Here is a 27,866-nt window from a genome sequence, read left to right as displayed (position 1 = left end):
CAGTACTCAGCATATTCAGCTAGCTACTCCAGATAAGAAAATTAACAGGGTTTATGCATTGCCACAAATTCGAAGCAGACAATAACAATGATCTGTTTTAGAAAACAATATCTACATTTACATTAATTTTTCATATTATTTCTCACATTTTTTAAGATTTTATTCTTACATAATCTCTATACCGACCTGGGGCTTGAACTCAAAACCCTGAGATCAAGAGACATGCTCCACCAACTGAGCCAGCCAGGTGCCCTTGTACTTCTCATATTTATATATCAGCCTTTTCAAGGATTAAAACACCAGTCCTTTTAAATGACTGAGAATTCAATTTTAAGGCAATCTATTTCTAGCCTCAATTTTGGTTACCTGCTGGGGGAATTCCTGAGAACACATGGAAGCCCAAGTAGCTCAGAATATCACTTTCTTTAAGTTGTGAAGCACTTAGGATAAATTACCCTTGGAAGCTGAATCAGATGGGACTGGAGTCTATAATGTTCTCATAATCATACTTTACAACTTTGGAAGAATCTTCAATTTCACATTAAGCCTCTATATGAAATATCTAAAATTTAGCCTGGCTTATAATTATTTTATAATTATTTTAAATTATTTATAAAGAAGAACAAATTAGTAAATGGAGGAGAATGACTTTTTTCCTAGCTTTTTTGAGATGCAATTGACATATAACATTGTGTAAGTGTAAAGTGTACAATGTGACGATTTCATACATATGTCTTTTGTGAAATGATTACCATGATAAGGCAATGCATCCCTCACCTCATATATTTACCTTATTTGTGCATGTGTGTGCATGTGCATGTGTATGTGTGTGGTGAGAACTTTTTTTTTTTTTTTTTTTTTTTGAATGGTGAGAACTTTTAAGACCTACTCTCTTAGCAACTTCCGTGGATACAATACAGTATTGTTAACTATAGTCATTATGTTGTACATCACATCCCCAGAATTTATTCATCTTCTACCTGGAAGTTTGTACTCTCTGACCACCTCTGCCCATTTTCCCCTACCCCCTGCCCCTGCCAACTACCAATCTATTCTCTATAATCTATTTCTATCGGTTTGGGTTCTTGTTTCTTCAGGTTCCACATTGAAGTGAGACCATACCATATTGGTCTTTCTCTGATTTATTTCACTTAGCATAACGTCCTCTAGTTTCAGCCATGTTGTCATAAATGGCAGGATTAGGGGCACCTGGGTGGCTCAGCAGTTGAGCATTTGTCTTTGGCTCAGGGCATGTTCCCGGAGTCCCGGGATCGAGTTCTGCATCTGGCTCCCCACAGGAAGCCTGCTTCTCCCTCTGCCTATGTCTCTGCCTCTCTCTGTGTCTCTCATGAATAAATAAATAAAACCTTTAAAAATGGCAGGATTTCCTTTTTTTAACGGCTGAATGATATTTTATTTCTGTGTCTTGGCTATTGTAAATAATGTTGCAGTGACCATGGGGGTGCAGATATGTCTTCAGTACAGTGACTTAATTTCCTTTGGATATAAATCCAGAAGTGGGATTGCTGAATCAATTGGTACTTCTATTTTAAATTTTTTGAGGTACCTCCATACTATGTTCCACAGTGGCTGCACCAGTTTGCATTCCCACCAGCAGTGCACTAGGGTTCCCTTTTCTCCACATCCATGGCAACACGTGTCACTTTTTATCTTTTTGATAATGGCCAAAGAATGATCTCCAATGGCCTGCAATAATTTTGAGAAAGCAGGAATATTTGCATACACATCATTAAAAATAGAGTTTGAAGTATTGTGTGGTAATAAATCATGTAGGCAGTGGAAGCATTCAAGAGGATTACATTTGTATGTGGAAGTACTAGAGCTACAGAGGCCAAGTAAGAAATTAAAAATGTAATGTTTGTTAAGATGAACATACCAGTTCTCTGCTTGAATCTGCATCTGCTAGCCTTAGGTAAGTTACTTACCTTTCTGAGCCTAGTTTCCTCACCCTTCACTAGAGATGATGATAACAATACTTGCTGTGGGTTGCTGTGAGGATTGAAGTATTCCACTAACTTCCTGACATATAACAAGCACTCAATAAGTAATAACTGCTATTTGTAATAACAGTATTAAAAAATAATTCAGCTTACCCCTTACTTCCTCCCATGGAGTTAAATATGGTCCCAGTTGCAAGAGAAGGAGGTTCCCTGTTGTAAATGCTCCAAGGCATTTTGGAAAGTGATTGTGACCACCTCAGTTTCAACAGCAAGTACCACAGACCCAAGGTCAAACGATCCCTGGTGGGTCACGGAGGCATGTTCTCAGAGAGGATATGAAATAGGTAGGAACAACCAGACTTGCTCAAGATTAGAGAATGTGAGAATAAAGCCCAAAATCTTTGACATTGTCTTACAGCCCATCACTGCTTTACACTCCAGAAAAACAGAACTGCTTGCTGTGAAAAAATTTGGTGAATATACCGCAGGTTCTGGGGTCAGACTGACCTGCGTCTGACTTCAAACTCTGCCCCTGATAAGCTGTGCGACTTTGTATAAGTTACCTAACTGCTCTGAGCCTTACTCCCTTCACTGTAAAATTGGGGATGATAACAGTACTTAACTCTTATGGTTATTGCAAGAATTAAAATGATGTGTGTAAATCACGATGCCTCTCAAACAGTCTGTCATCCATAAATCATTATCAGTACACCATGAAATCATCCCACTTGCCACTACATCAAATATGGCCTTGATATTTGAACTAGCCTGGTAGTTTCAAACGAACAGTAATAATCTGAGAAGCAGGTCTTTCATGTCTTTAGCTTTCTAAAGTTCAATTCTGACCATAATCACCCATTATTAAATACTTACCATATGCCAGGAATTAAGATACTTTTTCTTGATCTTTGCAACACCTAAATAAGACAGATGCTATTTCCCCCTTTACATGTGACCAAAAGGAGGCTGAGAGAAGACTGAGTAACTTTTCCCAGGTCATACAGGAGGTGCGGCCAATATTCGAACCTGGGCCTGGGTGCCAAATCCCCTACTTCTGCCCATTGTAGTATTGCCTGACCTCTGTGAAATCACCCTCCATGACTTCCCACAGCCTTCAGGGGAAAGGTCAAGCCCCTCAGCTTACTGCATAAGGCTTTTCTTCATCTGGCTCTGGCCCCTACTGACCCCTCTGACGTCTTCACCTACAGCCCAACCACCTCCTCAAAAAGACATTTCCTGACACCCTTTCTGGGTCTCCCAGAGCACTATGGCCATATCTCTATCATGACACTTGTCACATTGTAGTGTAAATATTGAATTAATTGTATGTGTTCTTCAAAAGGTCATGAACTCCTATGGGCACTGTGTCTTATCCATCTTTCTATTCCCACTATCTGGCAAAGTGTTTGGCACAGAGTAGGAATTTAATCAATGTGCATTGACTGAATGAATACTTGAATGAGTGGATTAATATTGAGCATGGAAGGCCCAAATATAACATCCTACCACTTTTTAGAACAGTGGTGCTTAAGGTAGGGTTCTTGGAGCAGCAGCAGCAGCATCTGGGAACTTAGAAATGCAAATTATGGGCCCTGCTCCAGAAACAGAAACTCTGGGGGCGGGGAGCTGGTTAGGGCCCCAGCCACCTGCACGGTACCAACACTTCCAGGTTACCTTCAAATGCATATAAATTAAGAATAGGTTTATACAATGGATTTAAATTGCCCATAAACATGCACATATAAACAAGAAAAATATTATGGTTATTATTTATACTAATTCCTTAAATTTATTTGGTTCTTAATAGATTACAAAATGCTTTCCTAATGACTATATTTGAAAGGAAAGATGAAATAGGGAGAATGATAAAGGGGTTCAGATTGGTATGTTACACTCTTACTTAATAGGCCCCTGAGCTCCTAGAGAGAGAACTTTCTCAGCTGCCACATCAGGAAAATAAGAATTTTGTGCCCCTAAAAGAGCATTTGCCAGGTCAGGCTGGGGAAGTGGGTTCTGTGGTAAGCAGCCCTTCCCACAAAATCCCATTGGTTGGATGAAGGATTCCAGGTGGACAAGGTTGAATGTGATTAAATCTTAGTTGGGGTTGTAGGAAAGCTAGAGCTATGGGGAAGAAGGTCTACTGAAGCTGAGAGGTACCTGAGTATTTTTAATACTTTATGCAGGCATGAAGTTTCATTACACAAAATTATATCACCACGTTCTCAGTTAAAAAAAATTTTTCACTCTCAGAGAAAAACACAGTGAAAGGAACTAAAATTTTATGGCAATTTCCTTTGGGTAGTAGTATTTCACCTTTTTTTTAAAGAGTTTTTTTGCGAAAAACTTTTTTTATAATGAGAAAAGGATAATAAAGTCATAAAATTTGTTCTGTGTACCTGGGGAGACTGATTTGCAGAACCAGCAGCTGGTGCAGCTGGAGGCAGAATCTGACAAGGGAAATTGGGATCTCAGAGGTTAGAAGGAGCTGGGAAGGACCCAGAGCAGTGTTTATTGAGAGGCCCATCTAAAGCAATGAAGTAAGAGGAAATGCCCTGACGAAGACTTTTGTAGGCAAAGACCTAGGACACTACTAACTCAGGCTCTGTTAATCCAAAGGCAAGTTCAAGCCAAGGAGTGGGAAGCGCCTGGGACACCAATATCATGGGGCTTGGGTTTCTTCCCAGGACCTGGAAGGTGAGAGGGCTCCCTTGGGAGGGTGGAAGTGAGGGAAAATGATCCAGAACAGTTTATGGCTCCAGGGCTTGCAACTGAAGGAGGTAGCAACTGGAAAGGGACAACTAGTGCCTTAAGCAAACTTTCACACTTACCACTTGTGCTGAGCCATTTGCACAAAACAGGATTAGGTACCTGTAACTTACATATTCTGCGTATAGTTTATACCCTAAGATTTCTTCACTATGGTAGAAAGTCAGCTGTGTTCTTAAAACTGATTGCCTGAGCTGCAGTTATTTTCTAGTGGAGGCTGATACAGAATTACAACAGAAGTTCTGAATCTCAAGGGCATACTATCTGGAGAAGTGACCCTCCCCCATCCTTGAGCCTTGGGAGTGGAAAGTTGTTATGTGAGCATTTTACATTTATGAAGCAGTTAGTGTTTGGAAGGCTAAGTGCTTTGAATGGGCTGTCTCATTTATTCTTCCAAGGAGCCTTATGAGCTAGTTACCGCCATCGTGTCCAACTTTACTAAACGAGGGAATGAAGATCTAGCTTGCAAAGGAGAATGTTAAGACTGATTCTGAAGCCCAAATTCCTTCTATCATACTACCCTGCATTTGTTAGTCCTGAAAATACCCTAAAGTGAGTAACAGTATCTCTAAAAGACTAAAACTAGTAATACCTAGGGTGAGGTTACAAAAAAACCACATGCAGTGTTGGTAGGAATGTGAATTGGTATGATGTTTCTGAAGGACAATTTCACAATATTGACCAGAGAATTTTAAATGCAAGTACCCTTTTGTTTCAATGATTTCCATCACCAAGATATAGTAAGTGAAAAAAAAAAAAGCAAGGTGCAGAATGATGTGTATAGTAAGATGTCTTTTAAAATAACTTTTAGGGAAAAAAAAATAAAAAATAAAAAAAATAAAAAAAATAAAAAAATAAAATAAAATAAAATAACTTTTAGGGGATCCCTGGGTGGCTCAGTGGTCTAGTGCCTGCCTTTGCCCCAGGGCATGATCCTGAAGTCCCGGGATCCAGTCCCACATCGAGTCCCACATCCGGTTCCCTGCATATAGCCTGCTTCTCCCTCTGTCTGTGTCTCTGCCTCTCTCTCTCTCTGTCTTTTATGAATAAATAAAATCTTTTAAAAAACAAAAAATAAAATAATTTTTAAAAATACATATAGAAGATGGGTTGATAAAAATGCTAGCACATGAATACTGTTTTCCCCCTGAAATACAAGAAGGTTTTAACAATAAATATCTTTGGAAAGAGTAACTCGGTTATTATTTTTGTGCCATTGGGAGATATTTGGGCTTTTAAAGTTTTGTTTTCCTCTCTATGTCCACTGATATTTTTTAAGTAACACTTTACCAAGTCTTTTAAATAAAAACCAAAGAGACAGCATTTATTGAGGATTGGTCATGACCAAGAAACTGAACTAAGCATCTTACATATACTACTTCATTGTATTTTCACATGAAATGGTTAGCTTCATTTTACAGATGAGAAGCTAGAGCCTTGGACTGGTGAAATCACTTGCTCATGGTGCCACAGCTGAGGAGGTAGGCAAGTGGCCGCATAAATGCCTGCCTTGGTTCAGAGACCTTGGCACTCAACTGCCTGGCTGTGCTCTTCTAATTGGGTTTTTAACTCTCATTGGCTAATAAAAGTAAACTGGTGAACAACTGGAGTCTAATGAGATAATGTATGTGAAAATACTTTTCTAAGTATAGAGATGTTTGGGGAGGATAGAACAGGCAGCAGGAGGGAGTTTAAATTGGGCAGACTTGTCCACTGATCCCCAGACAGTCAGGACATTGTTTTTTGAGGAAGTGGTGATTAACAAATTTCTTCTTTTTCCTTTAAAAATATCATGAAATGGTATTTATTCCCTCTTCCCCCCAATAACACCTGATCATTGTTGAAAAATGAAAAAGTTGTGGAGAAATGAAAATCCTTTCATAATACCTCTCATGGATACTTCATGACTTGTTTCAGGTGTTAATGGACACGCAACTATATATTGCACTTTCCCACATATTTTACCTTGATGGAAGCAACTATGTATTTGTTCAGTATCTTGCTCTCTTTCAGCCTTATCACATGTCCTGACCATCTTTTCATATCAGCACTTACAGATCTTTCTTCTTTTAAATAAATAGCTGCATTGTATCCATTTTGCAAATGTACACACACACACAATTATTTTAGAATTGTCTACTGAAGGGCATTTTAAGCTACTTCCAATTGTTTGCTTTCCTAACTGCTGCTGGAATGAAGCTCGTTCCCAAGAAAGTTTAGAGGGAGCTTCAGATTGAGTGTGACACATGTCAACTCTGTAGCTGATGAGTGACCCTGTAGGACTCTGTACTGAGGGGAGGAGCACGTTTCACTGTGTGGAGAAACAAAGAACTGTGTCCAAAACAGTTTGGCCAACACAATCAGAGATATGAGACTTGCCAACAGTTGGGACAACCTCAAAAAGAGGAGCTCCCTGTTGTGACAGTTTAGTAATAAGGCAGAGGTTGGGTACTATTTCTCAACAGTGATTGCTGGATCAGAAGAGGATTTCCAGACTCAGGTTCAAGCAGAGTTGGTGCAGGGTATAGATCCCACCAGACAGTCTGGAGACAGCTAGACAGGGAGATGGGCAGCAGAGCTCCAAATCAGGCAAAAGCACGTGTGGAAGGAGCAGTGACCTATGGGGAGACTCAAAACTCATAGACCAACCTCTTCCAGCAGAGGGCAGTGCCTCAGATATCAGGCGGGACTCAGGCCAGCTGGAGCCAGAGCTGGGGACTCCGCTGGACAGATTGCAGCAGCCCGGAGCCGAGGAGAAATTGAAGTAAACTGTCCTCTGGACACTGTAAGTGACATTGGGGAGTGCTCAGGGAAAGACACAGTGGGACTTCAAACTACCGGGATTTGCCTGTTTTCTAATGTCTACCAGTTTGGGTTTGGTAATAAATCTCTTTTCATCCAGCCTGGCTGTGAGGGCTTGCAAGTAAGAGAATTTGGAATCAATTTAAGGCGACCGGTCTCTCAGGTTCCTGGGTACATGCTTGAATCAAAAAGGGGGTGACATGCCTAAAATATAATCGAGCATTGGGGCTCTGTGGATCTGACACAAAGTTTACAAATAGAAAGTTAGCAGAGGGAAAGATATTTAAGAAGTAATAAATTTATCTAAAAATAGAAACTTAGTGTTTAACAGCAGTCCTTTCCTCTTGCATTTCAAGGACTATGAAGGATGACCATTGAAACAGACTTTATCGGGGAAGAGCCAGCTGCGGGAACTGCTCTGCGGGCAGATAATGAAAGATTAAAAGCAATTAGTCTCGTAGGCCTAAACAATTTCCAATCAACTCTCCCCTGAGTATTGCTTACCTTTCCCGCCGTGTAGTGGTTACAATCAAAAATGGCAAAGCTGAGTTATTGTCAGATAAAGTGTTTCTATTCCTGTTGTTTTTGAGTCTTGTGATAAGAAGGGAAGGAGTGACTTTGTCATTTGCTGGTGGAGTCGAGCCAATTTGCTAGATGATAAAAGTACTGTATTTAATTATTTGTCAGGCATGGCCAAGTAAGACACATCACAAATGGATTAAGAGCGGTAGTGCAGTCGAAGGGTAGTTTGCACGCGTTTCTAGAGAAACATCAAGTGTTCGAAACACGAGCTATGAGAATGAACTTTCTTGGCTGCTTTATTTTCCTTGCGCCTTCTCGAGCCGGGATGTTGGGCGCTCTCCCGGGGGCCGGATGGTAACCCGCCGTCCAAGCACTCGCCAGCCGGCGGTGCAAGTCCTCTGGCTGCGAGCCGCGGAGACGCCAAGGGGTTTGGCGCCTTTGGGATGCGACTGTCAGCAGCTGGGGTTGCGGGCAGGAAAGGGAAGGCCGCCGGAGGTTCTCTGAGAGGCCCTTTGCCAAGGCCGCGGCCGCGAACCGAGACCGTCCCCTGCCGCCTCACTCGGCAGGGCGCGGCCCCAGAGCCACCCGGCTCGCCCCGGAGAGGTGGGACTTTCCCCACCGGAAGTGATCCCGGCCAGTCTCGGGGAACTGGGGCACCTCAGCCAGTGTGTCAGGGAAACCCTTCCGGGTGTGTGCTGGGGGGGGGGGGGGGTGAGGAAAAAAAAAGAGGTGGCTTCGCCCAGAGTGGCCGCCGCCGCCACCGGACAGCCCCCGCCCCTTTCCCCTCCGCGAGCAGCGGCGCTGGGGCGGCGGAGAGACCGAGGAGCCGGCCGCTGGCCATGGCCTTGGCGTGACGGAGCCTCCCGGGCGGCCGGGCGGGTGCGGACGGCGGGGTAAGTGGCGGCGCTGGCGGAGGCAGCCGGGTCCGGGTCCGGGCAGGAGCTGGCGGGGAGGAGGGGGGTGCGGAGCGAGGAAGGCGGGCGGCGGTCGGGGGCCCGGCGGTAACGCGCCCCCTCACCCCCTTCCCCACAGGCCGGACGACGCCCGCGGGAGCCGCGGCCCAGAGACCCGCCCGGGCGGCAGTGACTGGAGCCGAGCCCACAGGCCTGGGCTGGCTCGGCGGCGCGAGCAGGAAGCGGGGTCCCTGGGCCCCTTTGTGTGAAGGGCGGGGGGAGGGGTGCCGGGCCAACCCTGGCCGCGGGGGCCCCCGTTGCGCGGCCCCCACCGCTTCCCTCAGGGGCGCGGCGCGTCTCCCCACCCCGCCTCTCGGTGCTTGCCCTCCTCCCCACGCCCCCTGCCTGGGCTTCAGTTCCTATAGGAAGGGCATCACCATCCCATCCCCACCCACCCGACACTTGGCTCTTTCCCCTCCCCCTCCTTTAACTTCCTCTTCTTCCCCCGTTGGGCCCTCGGCCGCTCCGCACTCTCCTCCCCAGTTCGCAGATTTCCGCCCACCTTCCGCCTCCCCGAGCCGCCGTGGCTAGCGGGGTGTTCTTTTCCCTCCCTGTGGTAGAAGTTGCTGAAGGTGAGACTCATGAGGGAATACAAGGTAGTGGTGTTAGGGAGCGGAGGGGTTGGCAAATCTGCCCTTACTGTGCAGTTTGTCACCGGGACTTTCATTGAGAAATATGACCCCACCATTGAAGATTTCTACCGCAAAGAGATCGAAGTGGACTCTTCCCCCTCCGTGCTGGAAATTCTGGACACCGCAGGAACTGAGCAGTTTGCCTCCATGAGAGATCTCTACATCAAAAACGGCCAAGGTTTCATCCTGGTTTATAGCCTGGTTAATCAACAGTCCTTCCAGGTAACCAAACCGAGTCTTGTAATTTGTTAGAAGGGGGTGTGGTGATCCCACATTTACTTCTGGTGAGCTTGAACTGTGTGTTAATCACTATGTTTTGCTTCAGAAAGTTAGACATGGCGCATTTTTGAGGTTACTTCTGGCAGGGAAAAGTATCGGGTTTTTTCTATAGAGAGTCTGCAGTAACAACCGTCAACAAATATTTCAAAGTTATTTTTGCGTCAAATTGAGAAAGAAATAGGGCAGCCTGTGTATGTTTAGCCTGGAATAGAACCTTCTGAAATTGCTTGTTCGATTCAACAAGTATTGATCAAGGTACTTAACCAGACAACATTTAACAGATAACCTCAGGTAAATAGAAAACTTTGGAGAGAAAATTATTTGGAGCCCGGTATCTGTAACTCCTCTGGGTCTGCTTTCCCCACCTCTTCCTCTGTTCTCTCATCCAGATTCATAAATCTTAGCGTTACAAGATGAAGAACTCAACACCTGCCTTCTAGGCATTTTACTCACCTTGGGGTGTGTGAAGGAAAGTTACTAACTGAAAAGATTATTACCTAGAATTAATAGCCTATAGAAAGCTACCGTGACTCTCCTCTTCTGCAGTTGATCCAAGTTGTTTCTGATAACACTGACTATATTTAAACAAAATATGTGGATCAGAGAACACCGGACAAGTGCAAATTTCTAACCCTGGCTGGGTGGCCAAGCTGGAGGTGGTCCAATTTCTTCTGAAAAATCTGTCCTGTCCTTCACTGGGAGGCAGACCGAAGGTTTAACATTATTTTAAGAGATGCAGTAAATGTTGCTATTTATTCCTTGAAAATAAATAACCTCATATTGACCCATTGTATTGACCTCCATTGATTTAGGAAATGGATAGTTTTTCTGCATTTAAAGGTATGAGCTTAATGTTGCTTAAGAGACATTAAGTGCTTTACCAAATACAATGTGCCAATTCCACTTCGTATTCAAATTACAGTACTCTAGTGAAGTTTTCCAGTAACCACATATAGCTACTTCACGATTTTTTTTTCCTTTAAAGAAATGAGTATAGTGACCAAACCAAAGTACAGTTTGTGTGGGTTTGAATTCCAAAGCAATAGTAGTATCATAACAGCATTTCCCCCCCAGAAAGTACCAAAGTATCAAAGGTGCTATTTGACAGGCATTTTCTTTCTAAAGGATCCTCAAGAGATTTGTTATTCTATTAGCTGACTCTCTTGAGGCTAGAAGTCTTTTGAAGGATTTTTTATATGATTTCCATTATATATGCTGCTGTTTTAGGCATAAATACGAAGTGAAAAACTGACATTATTTCAACAGAGACAAACTCTTTCAAGCCCGACTATCATAAATTTGGTTTCTCATTTGAACTTGTGTTTCAGTAAGGACACGGGGAAAAAAGCTTAACCTAGAAGATCAAATTGATAACATGAGCAGACAAAATCGTTGCGAACATCAAATGGTGTTTTCATACATATTCACAGTCCTCTGCTTTTCCTCCTTCCCACAAGTGAATATTCCATTTACTGTTAACTATTCAAATTAAACACGTTTGATATTTAAGTCAAACCTTTTAAGTCATAGAAAATTAAAAATATTGTGAAGTTAGTATTAAATCTATAAAACTGCCTTAAATCAATACTCCCCACCCCACCCCACCCCCCGCCACTAAAGTTGATGCTACCTGAGAATCAGCAAGGCTCTTTTTATCAGTTGTAATTAGAAAAAAATAATACACTTGGGGAGAAAATTCAAGTTGTAAAACCTAACTAGGCAAAAAGAAGTATGACTTTCTCCCTGCCCAGACTCCTCCTAGGTGTATTTGTCCCTCCCAGGAGCTGCTCACCGTTAATTTGGTTTCTAGTGTATTAAAATACACTAAAATACCTTAAAAGGTGTTTGATTTTACTGGGATGAAGGCCTACCATTATATTTAAAATGAAATGTTTAAGTGTATAAATCTGTTTTGAATTGGCCTTCTAGGCATGACCCGGTGTTTTTGTTGCCACCTGAAACACTTTCTCTCAGGCACTCTTGCTAAATGGCTAGGAATGCCTAGATGCCACAAGCCTGTGGCAGGATAACAGGTGTTTTCAGGAGTGCTGACAAGCTGGCAGGTTTAAGGCAATACCTAAACATCCTTATGTACAAATGAATTCATATTTGGGAACTTTTAAAATCAGGACAGACTAGGGGAAAGAAGTATGAGTCCTAAGGTTGGTGTGTGCAGCCTACATTTTATATTCTTGACAGAAACCCAGCAGGTGGGATCTGTGGAAATTATCAAGCTCCTACTTCAGTGGAGAAAAATGTTTATTTTCTCCATTTAGGTATATGGTTTTATTTTGGAGTCAGCTTTCTGTAATCCCTGAGGGATGACTTTTTGTGATATTATAATACTTCTGTTATGGTCATACAGACAGCATAATTTTATTTTCTCTTTGTGATTGTTTGAATAGGATATCAAGCCCATGAGAGATCAGATTGTCAGAGTGAAGAGATATGAAAAAGTCCCACTGATCCTAGTGGGAAATAAAGTGGATCTGGAACCAGAAAGAGAGGTTATGTCTTCAGAAGGCAGAGCTCTGGCTCAAGAATGGGGCTGCCCTTTCATGGAAACATCGGCAAAAAGTAAATCAATGGTGGATGAACTTTTTGCTGAGATCGTCAGGCAAATGAACTATTCATCCCTACCCGAGAAGCAAGATCAGTGTTGTACAACTTGCGTTGTCCAGTAAAAAAAAAAAAAAGAAACCTCAATCATGGCCATACCGAGCAGGTTAGTTGTCAGTGGAAACTTATGAGTCCAAGAGTGTTTTGATTTTGATCGAATATGACAAAAAGCTGGTTAATATTAATACACATTGTGCTACCTTCAATTTCCTTATTTGTTTTTAAAATAACATTTCCCTTAGCACAAAATAGTCACCATGCAATGAAGAAAATAGAGATAAGCAAAATGAAGGTAAGAGATTTCCTGTATTCCTATCACTAAGATATATTTTTAAAAGTGAATTAACTGTTCTCTTTCTGCTTCATTGGTAACATTCCTTTGGGTGGGGTGAGTTAAAGGATAATACACCTTTTCCCTGTTCTAGTGATTTCACACATCCAATAATAATTTCAGAAGATGATTGGTTTTATGTTTTCGGCACTTTTCTGTCCCAGGCTAGAGAGCTGCTATAATTGAAATCATCAATTTACTAATCACCCAAGTGCTTGATTTAATAGGATGATTATTTAATCAAGTTCATCTGTACCTTGCACTTAAGAGATTTAAGTGACCTCTGATAATAACAAATTGTAGTGCCACAGCTTACCTTGACTTCATTATGAATATATGGTCCAATTGAGAATCTGGTAAAATCATCTGTGTTGTGTTAGAAGAGACACACCCAAGCCCAGGCAACGTTTTATTCAGTTTAATAAATAATGGAGTTATTAAGAACATTAACAAGACCTTCACACCTTTCATTGAGTTGAATGATAACTTCATAAAAGTTTTTTCAGATGAATGAGTTTTTGAAAAAGCAAGGTTACATAAGACTTACTGAGCATTTTAAATGGGATTCTTTTATTCATATCATGATCTTTTAATCTAGATTATAATTGGACAGATAGTCTCACTTAGATAGTAACCCTTACATAACAAGATAAAACAACCAATATCCTGGATGACTGTGAAACCACAGCAAATGGCTGACTAGCCTGACAATCTCAGGACTGGAATTGATTGTTTTGAGCCAGGACTGACCTCAAGTCTAGGAGGCAGTGTTGCAAATGGCAACAGGCATTTCAGATTGCAGTGATGATTCCTAATCAAAGGTCTGGCTTTATATGTGCTCCCTGAAGAAAAGAGTAACCATCCCTAATTTATCTTTTCAGACAGATACTGTCAGGTACTGTTACCTTTGAAAATGAAGGATGACAACAGTGCTTTATTCAAAATGCTTTCACACATCAGCTATTTAGCATACTGGAATATGATGAAAACACATTTATTTTCTAATACCTGGCTACATCTGTTATGGCATCACTGTTCAGATCACACTCCAGCATCTGTTCATTTGATAGCATCACACTTGCAGTATAGTTTTTTGAAGCAGGAACAGGCATATGTAGGTGATCCTGTCCTGTGTTCATGTTTCCATAATCTCTTAGATTGTAAGCCAACTTCAAGTTTGAACAAGTTGTGTGTGGTGATTGCATCTTTACCGTTGCACTCTCTTTCCTTATCTGACACTTTTAACTGGGCAAATGACAGAAATCTATATGTTTTAGTGTTGTCATCTTTATAAATAACCAGCTCCCGCAAAATGTTCCCAGTTTTCTTTCCATCACTAATGTAGACAGCTACAGGAAGTAAGCTGAATAAAATTCAGATTAGCAGATGGAGAGTTTCTAAAGTGATTTTTAAGTCTCTTACTCTGAGTTCTCTCTAGGTTTATTTCATTTTATAGCTTATGTGATCTAAATTAATTTTCATCCATTTGGTTAACTGGAAATGATTAAATAGAATTGCTTTATATCTCAAGCCAACTATGTTTTTTGTTAACATACTAAAAATCAGAAAATATTAATGCCAACAACTGCTCATTTTTTTATGATAATAGATCAAGTTGCCTGTGTAAGCTTTTGTTTGGTTTTCATTGTTGTAAGCAGAATACATACTGAAGGTGTGAGCATTGGACTAAAATAAGCAGCCAAATATCTGAAAATATTAAAGGAAATTTCCTGACGGAGATCTTTTAGAACAAAGCACACTATACTTTTTCTTTTCTGGCATCACATAAGATGGAATTGATGCGTATGGGAATCTGTAACCTGAGGCCTATAAAGTTTGTACCTGTGCTTGCTTACTATTTATCTAAAAAAAAAAAAAATAGGTGATGGATTCTGAATCCTGTAGCTTGAGTCACGGAGATCCAAGGTCTGTCGGTCCCAGATCTAGACTGAAGATCAAACTCTGACAAGTAAAGGTGATTTGAGAAATATTTGTCCTTAATAGAAGAGTACCTTTGTCCAAGTGAGAAATCATAACATTCAGATAAGTCAGAAGAACAGTTGGGATTGTTATAAGTTGGTTTCTCTTAATCAAAAGGAGAAATTTAAATACTCTAAGAATTGCTTCTGATCGCTGACATTTCTTACCACCCTTCAATGTGGGTCACAGGTCTCTTGCCCAACACCTGTTTATCTGCATGGCTCCCCAGATTGTTTCCCTACCTTTTACCTTTCCACTGGCTATAGTCTTAGTGTAAGTTTTGAAGCCCAGATTCTTTACATGCTGTTTTCGTGGGCAGGTTTCCTTACTGACCAGAGGAGCCTGCCATCAAGGGCCTTGAAAGACTTTACTGTGAAGCAGCAGTATAATAGAAACCCAGGTCAGCGCTGCAGGCCTGGTTTGCTTTTATTAACTACATCATAGTCCTCTGTATATTGGTGTAAATAATTGACAATTGGCTCTTTTGGTACACTGTTGTTGAGAATGATGGGTGTTTTGTTAACCATCTCATAATACTACAAAAGAAGTAAATCACAGTGCTGTGGGCATTCAGGGAAAGGAGAGACTACCATCCAGTTAGAGCAGATTTCTTAATACTCTGGGCTCTTTGTTATGGGGACTGCCCTGTGCATTGTAGGATGTTTAGCAGTGTCCTTGGCCCCTACTCACTAGATAGATGCCAGGCAGCATTCTCCCCACCCCATAGTTGTGACAAACAAGAATATCTCCAGACTTTGCCTAATGGCTCCTAGGGGGCAAAATCACCCCTGGCTAAGAACTACTGATTTAGAGGAATTGGGGAATGGTAACACTTGAGAATGGGTAGGATTTGAACGGGTGGGGGAGGGGTAGAGATGATTTCCAAAGAGAGGGAATGCCAAAAAATAATATGCCTTAATTAGTAGTCTATTGGTTCCCTGAAAGGAAGATGGGAATTGCAGTGAAGTTATCCTTCAAACGTGACCATTTGATAAATACCCTTTTGGCAAATAGAATTTTTAAAGAGATGATTTCTCAAGGATTTCTGTATCTCAGTCCAGTATTGATGAAAGTTATTTAAAAAAAAAAAAAAAGAAAACCAGAAAAAAGGTGTTCTTCACTACGGTTTGAAGGTCTCCTGCAGGATTTTATCCTATTTTTTTTCCATGTATTATGGAATGGGTTCTCCCAGTGAGAGTAAATGGTGCATAAGAGTACCAAACACCAGCAATCAAATTGAAAGAACAAAGATCATTATTTATGTCAGCCTCAGTTCATTATATATGTCAGCCTGAAGAAAAAGCGAGATTCTTGATTCAAGACCAGCACATCATTTCACGTGGCAGCAGAATGCCTGGGATGTTAACAAAGGCTCCTGAAAGGCTGAACCATCTATGAATGTCATTTTAGTCTAGCTGGCCTTACCATTTCTAAACACAGTGGAATTGATTAGCATTTTCGGGGTTTTTTAAATAAATACGTGGAATCAGAATTGTTCTTAATCTTTTGTCTCCCTGCTTTTAATTAGATATGATGTGCTGAGGATTTAGCAAGCAGAAGAGGGAAAATCATGAAAATTAAATCACATTGTGTACTTTAAAATGCTGGCATTTTCATGTCCAAAGTTAAATATTAATCCTATTAGTGAAACACTGGGGTGGAATTCTGTTGCAGAAGTTAGTTTAGATACTTTTTTTTTCCTGCCCTATTTTGCATATCACCTTGAGTAGGGAAAATAGCTTCTTTTAAATGCTCATTTGTCATCCAGTTCACATGGTGTGAGCCAAAATAGAGCCTGTGGCATGACAGCCCTGGAAGGAGCGGGCAGCATGCTTTGGGGGTAGTATAAAGACCTGCAGTGGATCTGGGGTATAAGAGGGTCCTTTCTGCCACCCTAATTTTCCAAGACCTTCACTGACACCACCCTCCCCTGCCAAAAGGTTCATGTTCTGGGACTGTTCAGAGTGAATAGGTGCCTAGTTAGACCTGCTCTGGGTGTGGAGGTGTGTGGTGATTAGAATGACTCTTAGTATATCTGTTGCCTCTTTAATTGCTTCCTTTTAACCTCGAGATTAGGCTTTTATTGCAGAATGAAATGCATATGAGCCATTCAGTTTTACTCCATTACTTCTCTGGCTTAGAATGAACCATCAGTAGAATTAACAAAAATTGCATCATAGAGTTGGAGAGTTGCCACCGAGGAAGTATTCTAGCCATACTACAGGAAAGATTCTCCTCGTGGGATTACTTCTCTATGGCATTCAAAAATCCAGAAGATAATATCACTAAGAAAAATTTAGGTCCTGTCAGCTGTTGGAAAAACTTACCCTACCAAAAACATACTCCCAAATTCTTTTGATTAGCTACAGTTTTAGGAACATCGGATTCAGAAAAAGCGATTTCGAGTGGAGGGGCGCAGTACCCTACCTCATCTCATTCAAAGCTAGTGGCTGGAATCCGATCATTGGGCTCATACTCCGCTTATTATCAGTGGACATGCTCATACTACCTGAGATCTCAGAATTCATTATTTTAAGTTTATGGAGATTTTAGGTTATAGGGCAGAAGAAAATAGCTTATCCCTTCTTTTCTACCCGGGGTTTGCCATAAACTTTTAGGGTACATAGTCTCCTTAAAGCATGGTTCTACTTTTTTTTTTTTTTTTTGGTTCTACTTTTATTCAAAGATTTGGTGCCATAGTTTCAGTATTTAACTTGGATACAAAATTTCCAAGTAAAAGAATGTGAATGGAAATTCATTTTTTTAAAAATTCCTTTGGGGGACGCCTGGGTGGCTCAGTGGTTGAGTGTCTGCCTTTGGCTCAGGCCGTGATCCTGGGACTCAGGATCGAGTCCCACATTGGGCTCCCTCCATGGAGCCTGCTTCTCCCTCTGCCTGTGTCTCTGCCTCTCTCTCTCCATGTCTCTCACGAATAAATAAATAAATCTTTTTTAAAAATTCCTTTGGTTAAATCCCCAGAATATTATATGTCTAAAACTAGAAAAAAATTAAAATTGATTATGGTTACACATTTATATTTGCTAAAAGGAATGCTAGTAAATACCATTGTATTTAGAAATGGTAGATTCAGCTAAGCTAAAAAGACATTCATAAACTGCTAAGCGTTTCAGGAGCCTTTGTTAATATCCCAGGCATTCTTTTGCCACGTGAAATAATGTGCTAGTCTGGAATCAAGAATCTCCCTTTTCTTCATGCTAACAGAAATAATGATCTTTGTTGTTTCAGTTCTGTGTTTGGTACTCTCGGGTACCAATTGACCCTACTTGGGAGACCCTATTTCATCATTTCCTGGGTAGAAGGTTTGGACTGTTGTCGGGGAGGGGGGAGATGTATGTACACGTACTCTCTCTTAACAAAATCAAAATAGAGAAAAAGTGAAACCACTTAAGCAAGAGTTTGAGCAGAAGCTTCCAGAGTTGAGATTTGTTGGGTGTCTTACTGGAAGCTTGATTGTTGAGGACAAGGATCACTTGTGTTCTGTCTTAAAAGCAGCAAGTTATACTTCTGCAGTCTGTCTGGATGTGCTGTCCTGGGAGTTAAAAAGTCGGAGTTTGACCAGCTGCCTTTAAAGCTTCTGGAATGTTTTTTTAAATAAATGAGAGTTGTCAGTACATAGAGAATGTTGCTGTCACAGTGTGGAACAAAAACGTTTATATTTTACGTTCTATGAAATTCTAATCTTGAGAGAGACTGTCCTTTTTGCTTAATGACAGCTTTTGCTTCAGGATTTGTTACTGCAGAGAATCAAAATTTATTACTCTTCTGAAAAAGAGCTGGTATTAATACTTTGCTTAATGGTATGCCTCATATTAATATTGTTGAGTCAGACCCAGGATTTATCTATGTCTCTTGATTTCACCGGAGGATTGTCATCCTGTGAAATGTGGATGGACCAAATGTTAACCAGATTTTTAGAGGGTCAGAAATAATGCATCTGTCACCTTTTATTTAGTGTAGATTATGGTTCATAAGCTGGTTTGTATTCTTAGTGCTTATTTTGGCTCAAAACAAACAATTACTGCTTCCTCAATTTGATTTCAGAGAATGCCTGAACTAAAACATCATCTATTACAAGTCTTCACTATTTAAGAGAGGCATATTTGAAAATCCCAAACTCTATAATCAATTTTTTTAATGTGGATTAAAATTTACAGCAAACTTACTAATTCAAATCAATTGAGAGAAGTCTAATCTGAATTACTGAGAAGTCGTCACACTGAATTGCACATATATTGAATACTGTTGTGTTCAAATGGGTATAAAAATTCAAATGAGGCTAAAAAATATAAAGGACCTCAGTCTGGATATCAAAGACATAATTCTGGTCTTCTAGAATTTATAGCATAGTTGAGAAATGAAAATAAGAAATATCCAACGTTTGCGTACTTTGGAAGGTACTTTCACACATTACCTTATGTGATATTTACCACAATCCTTGAGGAAAGAATTTTTATCTTTATTTTAATGATGAGGAAACTGGACTTGCTTGAGCTTAAATAACCAGTGTCTTAGTTAACAATTTTATGCAAAAAAGATTTAGTTTTAATTGGAAAAAATGTTTTATAATCATTTCTAAGGAGGCAAATTCTCCTATTTTTCCTAACATTTTTAGGTGGCAGAATTTCAATAATGAGCAGAGATGTTCTTTAAAAGTAATCATTTTTATGATATAGCTGCTAATAAAGAGTTCTCTCAGGCTCTTTGGACACTAATAGAAGTGTAGCTGTCAAATGAAATTAAAATTATGCATGTATAAATATTGGTAGAACCTTTAGATCTTAAATTGGTTTCACTTGGCATTCTTTCATAGTTGCTGTTTTAGTCTGTTTCTGGCTTCATTCAACAACTTTTGTCTTTTACATTAAAAAAAAAAAAACAAATGTAATTCCACTCCCCTAGAAGCTATAGTGATCCAGCACAGTTAAAGGATTTTGTGTCTGAATGAGAGATTTTTTTTCCTTAGTATTGATTAGAAGGGCAGAAGTCTGTCAACTCTGAGAGTGGAGACTGAGAAATCCCAGTCATAGGAGAGGTATCTGGTGGGGAAGATGTCCAAAAGAAAACAGACCAGAATGGGATCTGTGAGCTACTGCCAATCACTTAGCATCCAGCCCAGGTCTGGGTACTTACTGGGTGCTTAGTAGCTAGAACCTGATTGGATTACATTTTCGTATTTAAAAATTTCCCCCAAACGCTACATTTTGAAGACGTTTTCTATACTGCCAAGTTTGCTCATAATTAAGATGCATTTAATTCTAATGCCATTTCCAATCAAAAATATGAAGACATTATTTTTTTTTCACTCAGCATAATACCCTCCAGTTCCATCCATGTCGAAGCAAATGGTGGGTATTTGTCGTTTCTAATGGCTGAGTAATATTCCATTGTATACATAAACCACATCTTCTTTATCCATCCACCATTTGCTTCAACGTGGATGGAACTGGAGGGTATTATGCTGAGTGAAATAAGTCAATCAGAGAAGGACAAACATTATATGGTCTCATTCATTTGGGGAATATAAAAAATAGTGAAAGGGAATAAAGGGGAAAGGAGAAAAAATGAGTGGGAAATATCAGAAAGGGAGACAGAACATGGAAGACTCCTAACTCTGGGAAATGAACTAGGGGTGGTGGAAGGGGAGGAGGGTGGGGAGTGGGGGTGACTGGGTGGCAGGCACGGAGGTGGGCACTTGATGGGATGAGCACTGGGTGTTATTCTGTATGTTGACAAAGTGAACACCAATAAAAATACATTTATTTTAAAAAATAATAAAAAATAAATAAAAATAAAATATGAAGACATCAGATTCAAAGTACAAGTAATATTCTGCCACTTTTATACTGTGAAATCTTAGAAACTGGTAAGAACATTTTCAGTATTATACCAAGTATAAAACAAGTATAAAGTATAATTATTTAAAAACAAATCAGAGTAGTTACATACATACAGTATGTTATATTCAGTGCATCATTAGTGTTTCTGATTTTCAGTGACTCTTTGTGACCACATAAAATTACCTTTTAATTCAAACTGATGGGGAACACAGTGAAATTCTACCTGAAGATAGTGATTCTGGTGCCAGTTCAGGGTGTGTTTAGATCTGTTGTCAGTATTCTCATTTGAAATTGTAATCTATATTTCTATTTTTTATGACATTTTAATCTTAATTGCAGATAAAACTCAGAGGAAATTTGCACAGATGCTGCTTTGGAGAACTTTACAACCTGGGTTGCAGAACTGAGCCTTGGTAAACCTGTCTCTATTACAGCATGTTGCCATACATCTAATTCAGCGCATAAGGTCTTTGGCCTTCAAGATCCATCGACCTTAAACAGGAATGCTTAGCACGTTTACCATATGTTTAAAATCTTTTCTTTATCAATCAGTCCTTTTGTAGCTTTCTAAGTTCTTATTGATGGCTAATATGCAAGAATTAATTTTTAATATTTTAATTGATTTTCTTTAATCAGTTTCTCAACTTGTATTTATTACTCAAACTCAGTATTACCTACTCAATGCCTTTTAAAAGAAAGTTATAATGGAGAAAAAAATTGAGCCTTAAACAAATGGTTACTTCTGTATATTACCTCGCACCAGTGCTTCATTCTATTTGTAAAATCTTTCTCCTTTAAATGGTTGGTTAATACTTTGAGACTTTGTTTACGTGTGGCAGTGTTGTAAAAAGAAACTAAAGATCATGTTTTACCCTTATGGATGGAATATCCCTTTTCCTCAAGTGCGGTTTGTGATGTGTTTTTGGAATTAACATGTTCTGAAAGTTCCAACTGATATTTGAAATTGATGGTAGAGCATTTAGCTGAAGAGTTAAGCGTTTGATTCCATTAGGTTTTCACATGTGTTAATCTCATTTACAGCATCAAATTGCAGCAGTAACATTTTCCTTTCTGTGAAGTTCTAAATTTAGTTATGACCTACTTAGCAATGCCTTTGAAAAGGGATACTGTATCCATGGTAAATTAATTGTATACCTAAACAGAGATCGCTCAGCTTTGCCTGTCAGGCTTGTAATTGACATCTAGTAGACTCCTGCACATGTAAAATTGAATTCAAATAAAATCGTATACACTTTCTAGTTCTTAATACTTGTCTTTCTGGATAATAGTTTAAAGCAATATTTGTTAAAGTTTTCTTGCACTATCACAATTGCTTTTTAGTTTTTTCTCAAGAAGCATGTTCATAGTAGAGACAAAAATCTGTGTAACAGGAGAGGATAGCGCCAAGTCTCTGGGCTTTTTTGTTTGTTTTTTGAAACTTTTTTTTTTTTTCCAAATGTGCTTCTAATAGCCATTGCCTTCCATGTTGTTTACCTAATCAGCACATTTTGTCTGAATACTTGAACATTTTAACAGTAACACAGGTATAGAAACAGAAAGGAAACTCATAGAGTAATCTTTTGGTTCAGTTTTAACGTCTTGACAACAAGCGCTTTTTCTAGCAATGACTTTAAAATTTTGTAAGTTTGACAGTATTTTCTTGTTGGGTTTTTATTTGGTTTTAGTTGTGTGCTTTTAATTTGCAGAAGTTATTAACTGCAGCTCACCTACTGCACCAAAGTTCTCAACTCTAAGAGCCCAGCTTTAGTCATTTGAATATGCTTCTAAATAAAACAGAATAAACCAAAACTATACTTTTGATCTATAATAATAGCTCAATAACTTTGTCAAGGAAAGCTCTAATATATGCAGTGATGGTTTATGGAAGGGTGTGGCAATTTTAAATTTATATTGTGTGTGATGTTCAAATAAAGTGATATCTACATTCATGTGGTTTATTGGTCAGCATGACCATTAATTATTACGTAATTAATTAAACTTTGATTTCCTTTTTTAAAATCGTGTTGCATTTGATTCCTGATCAGATTCCCTCAAAGTGAACTCTTGATCTGATATTTTGGATTTTATGGTGAGATTTTAAGGGTGGAAGCCATTAAAACATTGTTCCTTATTTATAAACCACTTGAAGTAAATACCTAATTTTAAGTTTGCACTTTAATATCAAACTTAAAAACGAAACAGTTCAGAGTAGGTTAAGTGATCGTGGTTCATCGTTATTAGATGTGTGAAATTCTAAAGGAATCAAATAATTCATGATGATTTAAAATTTTTCTGCAGATGATTTTTTTAATATACAGCGTTTGTTTCCTATGGATAGCGCCCCCCCCCCGCCCCCACAGCATTGACCTCAGCAGCAAATTTAACTTGAATTCACTTAAGATCACAGGAATCAGGGGAAAGTGATTTAAAGGTGGTTTCTCCAGCACATTTTAAGAAAAGGGACCAAAAGTTATTTTAGCTTCCTGAATAGATTGCATGTCAAGTTGCTTATTAGGATAATAAATTAATATTAAATGCAATATATGTCTTGTCTTTACTATGGCATCTGTTTTTAGGAGTTGTTCAAATCACTGCAGTAGGGCTCTGCAAATAAAATCATGTAACCTGTTAATGGATCTAATGTACTGTAACTATCAACGAAAGGTAAAAATCTCAACAAGTACAAACATTGAACAATGACCTATAAAGATTTGTAAAAGTAAAATTTTTCCAATAGATTTCATTCTTGTCATTTTGTAAGATGACCCTGCAGTCCACCTGTTTGTAACTTTTTTAATAAAATAGACATCTGTATTACCCGGGTTGGTTTCTTGAATTTTTTGATGTTACTAATTTGAGACTCGCTAACTTGTAAATCTTTCTCATAACTGAGAGCCATTACTTTTTATCAAGATGATTGTTGTATTATAGTACCTATTTAAACAAGGTAAATGTTCACTTGTGAACTTAGTCACCATTCTAGCATATGTGGAGGAAAACTAACCCATATCCTAAAATGTAATATTTAATCAATTGAATCACTTCCAAATAAATTAGAAATGAGAAATAATGGGTGAAAAAGATTAATACATGTGGCTTGGCACATTTGGAGAAAGTGGTTCAACGACAAATCTGTTGGCTGGGAATTACCCATGTATAGGAGATTTCAGGCAGTACTAAGCAATATAATCAAATTTTAAACTACCAGATGAATTAAGAACATTCAACACAATTGAATTACCACTGTTTTATCCAGTGAAAGGCTTTACCAGTCACTTTAATTCACTGCTTCATTCAATATTTTTTCTAAGCAGATTTTTAACTTCCATGTTTTTTTGGACATGTCTTTGTATCCAAATATACATGGACTGGATTTTTTTTTATTTGTTAAAATGGGCAGGTTTATGTGTCATAGCACATAGATAATATCTTACTGTTTATTACCATTGGTTATTGGTCTGGAGTCAGATTCCACACAGCTCATTATGCTGTCCTAGATGCAGTCCTTGAAGTCCAAAAACCCTTGTCTACAACGAAGGTACTCGTGATTTCAAGGTCCTTCCCTTTTTCTCCCCACTGAAGTGATATCCCTTCATCTGGCAAGGTCAACGTTTTTAACCAAACGAATAACATGATGAGAGGATGGACTAGCACAAGAGCTAAGGAGTTCTAGCCCAATGAGCCCAAACCGTGCTGGATATCAATCAGTGAGCTACTCCAATATAGCCAGGTGACTTTTCTTTCTTATCCCGCCCTGTCTTCTTTGTGGTGTTCTCATGCACAGAGACGATTTATCTGGTCTTCACACTCCAGGACCTAGCAGCTTTGGATCAAGGTCCAAAGCTGGGAGAGACATCTTGTTTAGATCCAAGGCAGGGGTGGTTTTTCAGATAAGGTCCAGCTTTCCACCTATAATTATCTCATTTGAGCCGTACGTCTATCTGATATTTTGAATCTCATCATCCCCATTTTGTTGTCGATGAAACCAAGGCTCGGGGAAGTTGTGCCTTAAGGCCATAAAGGCAAAGTCAAATGATTAAAATGTTGAGAAAGTCTCTGGGGCAAGTTTTATTTTTTATTTTTTTTAAAGATTTTATTTATTTATTCACGAGAGACACACAGAGAGAGGCAGACACGGGCAGAGGGAGAAACAGGCTCCACGCAGGGAACCTGATGTGGGACTCCACCCGGGTCTCCAGGATCACGCCCCAGGCTGAAGGCGGCGCTAAACTGCTGGGCCACCAGGGCTGCCCTGGGGCAAGTTTTAAAATCAGTTTGTCATTGGGTAGAGTCTGATGGGTGCTATTAAAATTATAGAGCTCACGGAAATAAGATTAAGACACACAGCAAGAAATAACTGTTTGAAGTCAGTGTGACAGTACATATGTAACAAAATACTGTGGGTCCTATTTAAAGGTAATGTGTTTGTTAGACTGCTAAAGAGTTTATGTAAGACATAAGCTATTTTCATTATGGCTATTTTTCTTTGGAAAGGCAATGTCTTAAATCAGGATTTGGCAGCTTTGGCTGCCAGGCAGAATCCAGCCCAGTTAGCAATGCCAAAAGAACTGTAGTTGGATTTAGCAGCCATATCCTAGATCCATTGCAGAGCTCAGCTGCACCCTTTCTCTATCTAAACTTGTAGTGTGAATGGAGGACCAGAAATCCAGTGATCCCAGACACGTCCTTTACCAGTAGGGACCTGCTGCTGTGCTTGCAGGCATTACTCTATGGTCCAGGCCGTCCTACTCCCAAACTCAATGCCCCTGCCATTGTATTCTGATTCATGAGTCTTCTACCGACTGTGAGCTCCCTGAAGATAGGGCTTTGCCTAGGTCACCTCTTCATCCTCAGTGCTTGTCTCTAATGCATTATCGGTGCTCGGTAAGTGTTTCATGAAATTATAGTCTTAGAATCCGTATGGCAGACGGCTACTAACTCTTGAGAAAACCCAAAACTTACCATCTCCTGCTGGTCTTTTCATTTATAGCAGTCAGGTAGCATAAGAAAATGTGTTTTTTCCCCTACTTTCCTTCATCCTTTGCAGCACTAAGGTTTTTTGTTTGCTTGGTTTGCTTTCTGTTTTTGTTTACAATTGTAGTAGTTGTCTCTCTAAACTCACTTCCAAGAGAAATGTATACCGTGGAGAGATAGATGGTCCATACAGGCATTCCGGAAATATGGACCAAAGGGCCTTGAATCTAAGATTAAGTTCTACAAGACTCTAGGGAGAAGAATATAATCAAAAGTATTTGCTGCCCCCAAAAATTAAAAATTAAAAAGTATTTGCTGCCTGTGCCTGGATTTCTTCTCCAGTAGATTCCGAAGCTGACCCAGACCTGCCCCAGCCAAGTTCTTAGGCACAGGGAAATACTCATAGCGAGTCCCAAAAACCTCCCCAGTGCTTCCCCTTTGATAAGGCCACAATTTCTCCTCTGACTGCAAAATCTCAGGTACTTCCCCACCTCTACTCCTACCATCATGCCCTCTGCCTTTCCCCTCTCCTGGCCCCCATCCCCTCAGTGTACCTAAGCGCCAGCTTCTACCTAACCTGCCCCCTCCCTCTTCTCTCTGAATCTTGATAGTGTTGTGAGCAAACTAATGGAAGTAAGATTTTTTTTACTCTGGTTCCCCCAACTCCAACACTCAGTCTCCAAATCCTTTGATGCCCCTGGCTGGAGACATTTTCAGGTTGGCCTTAAACCAATGTAAGGTTATCTTCAAAATATCTGCTCCCTGTATGTGCTTCAATGTCAGCGACCTGTGCAGTCTACCATGTAACCGGAGACTCCCAGATGGCCCAGGAAGCCCTCCAGGAATTGGCTCCTGAGGCTCTGGATACTTTTACTTCATGCTGTAAGCCTCAGGGAATGCCCTGGACTTAGTAGTTTGAAGCTTCTACCAGCTGCTGTAAGCTTTAAACTTTTGGGGCAGGGAGGGGGTAGAGTGCAGGGGGAAAGGACTTAAGCCCCCATGCAACTTTCGTTGGAGCTTTGAAGCAAACAGGTATTTTTTTTAGAATTATTTTTTTTTAATTTTTATTTATTTTTTCATGAGAGACAGAGAGAGAAGCAGGCTCCCCACAAGGAGCCTGATGCAGGACTCCATCCTGGTACTCCAGGATCACACACTGGGCCAAAGGCTGTCGCTCAACCACTGAGCCACCCAGGTGTCCCAGTAGACAGGTATTAAATTTACGTGGAGAAATATAAGGATCCCTGAGGGTTCTGACCCTTCAGCAAATCTGAGTTTGGAGGCTCATTGTTCCTGTTTAAGAGGGAGCCCCAAGAAGCCCTGACACCAGTGGACATAGATTTCTCTAGTTTCTTCCCATTTCTCTTTGGGACACCTATATGGCTATTCTTAGGAAAATTCCAGCTAAAGTATAAACATTTATGCCATGCTCCCAAGATATCTCTACAAGTATTTTTGGCCTTTTCCTTGGGCCGCAAGATATACAGAAGCAAATAGGAGGGGAAGACATTTAAATGGCAGGTGTGAGGCTTCATCACTGCTTCACTGCAAGCTGAAAACATGGCAGGTGCATGGGATCAAAGCCTTGCTCTCTAACCTAGAAGGAGTCTGCACTACAGGCCTTTGGCAATTCCACTGGCTAAAAAGTAGTTGCAATGACCTAGGAATGGAAATCTGGCCCCAAACAGAGTGATTTCCCTTTGACAGTAAATAGTTGCTTGGTGAGAATAACTATTCCAGGCAAAAAAGGGACACGATGATCAGTGCCTTTTCACTTCATTTAACTGAGCTTCTGTGTACATCCCAGGCACCGCCCTGCAAGCTGAGTTTCCAAGAGGAACAGGCTGTGGCCTTGGCCTCTGGTGCAGCTGGTATTCTGGCCTAGGAGACGAGGCAGACTTGCAAGCAATAATCACGACACAATGTGATGTACACTGTAATATCAGCACAGACCATATGCCAAGGATCCCAGAAGAGTAAAAGGATTTGTTCTCCCCATAAGGGCCAAGGGAAGGTCAGAGGAACTCACCTTGTGAATTAATTCTTGAAGCCGAGGAGAAATTTGCAGAAAGGGCATTTCAGGTAGACTCTGAAGGAGGAGAGTGAACAGAAGCCTGCAGCCCCTAGAGTGCCTGGCAGGCCCAGGGACCTTGTGACAGCAAGGAGAGCTAAAGGGGCTGCTGGACTCA

General features: G+C 40.1%; 1 protein-coding gene and 1 long non-coding RNA gene across 6 annotated transcripts in view; one reads left to right on the top strand and one right to left on the bottom strand.

Annotated features, from left to right (window-relative positions):
- Positions 1–8,737, bottom strand: part of LOC119868515 — a 107,786-nt gene extending 99,049 nt beyond the window's left edge. Inside the window, exon 1 of the long non-coding RNA XR_005386447.1 lies at positions 8,034–8,737. This is a non-coding gene — a long non-coding RNA (uncharacterized LOC119868515). The remainder of the gene's footprint in view (positions 1–8,033) is intronic.
- Positions 7,367–23,517, top strand: RAP2C (RAP2C, member of RAS oncogene family). Of its 5 annotated transcripts, none has more exons than XM_038588325.1 (4): positions 7,368–7,512; positions 9,084–9,858; positions 12,321–12,640; positions 21,043–23,517. In XM_038588325.1, the coding sequence occupies exons 2-3, from the start codon at positions 9,586–9,588 to the stop codon at positions 12,597–12,599; spliced, it is 552 nt and encodes a 183-aa protein (XP_038444253.1). In that variant the 5' UTR covers positions 7,368–7,512; positions 9,084–9,585; the 3' UTR covers positions 12,600–12,640; positions 21,043–23,517. The 5 variants fall into 5 exon arrangements, with proteins under 5 accessions (XP_038444254.1, XP_038444253.1, XP_038444257.1 ...); XM_038588329.1 differs by lacking the exon at positions 7,368–7,512 and having other exon boundaries at positions 9,259–9,576; positions 9,713–9,858; XM_038588328.1 differs by lacking the exon at positions 7,368–7,512 and having other exon boundaries at positions 9,263–9,576; positions 9,652–9,858.
- The last annotated feature ends 4,349 nt before the right edge of the window (positions 23,518–27,866 follow it).

Source organism: Canis lupus, chromosome X (genome assembly GCF_011100685.1).
Source record: "Canis lupus familiaris isolate Mischka breed German Shepherd chromosome X, alternate assembly UU_Cfam_GSD_1.0, whole genome shotgun sequence".
NCBI lineage: Eukaryota > Metazoa > Chordata > Mammalia > Carnivora > Canidae > Canis > Canis lupus.
Note: the sequence above shows the minus strand (reverse complement) of the source record. Positions and strands in the feature narration are given on the sequence as shown.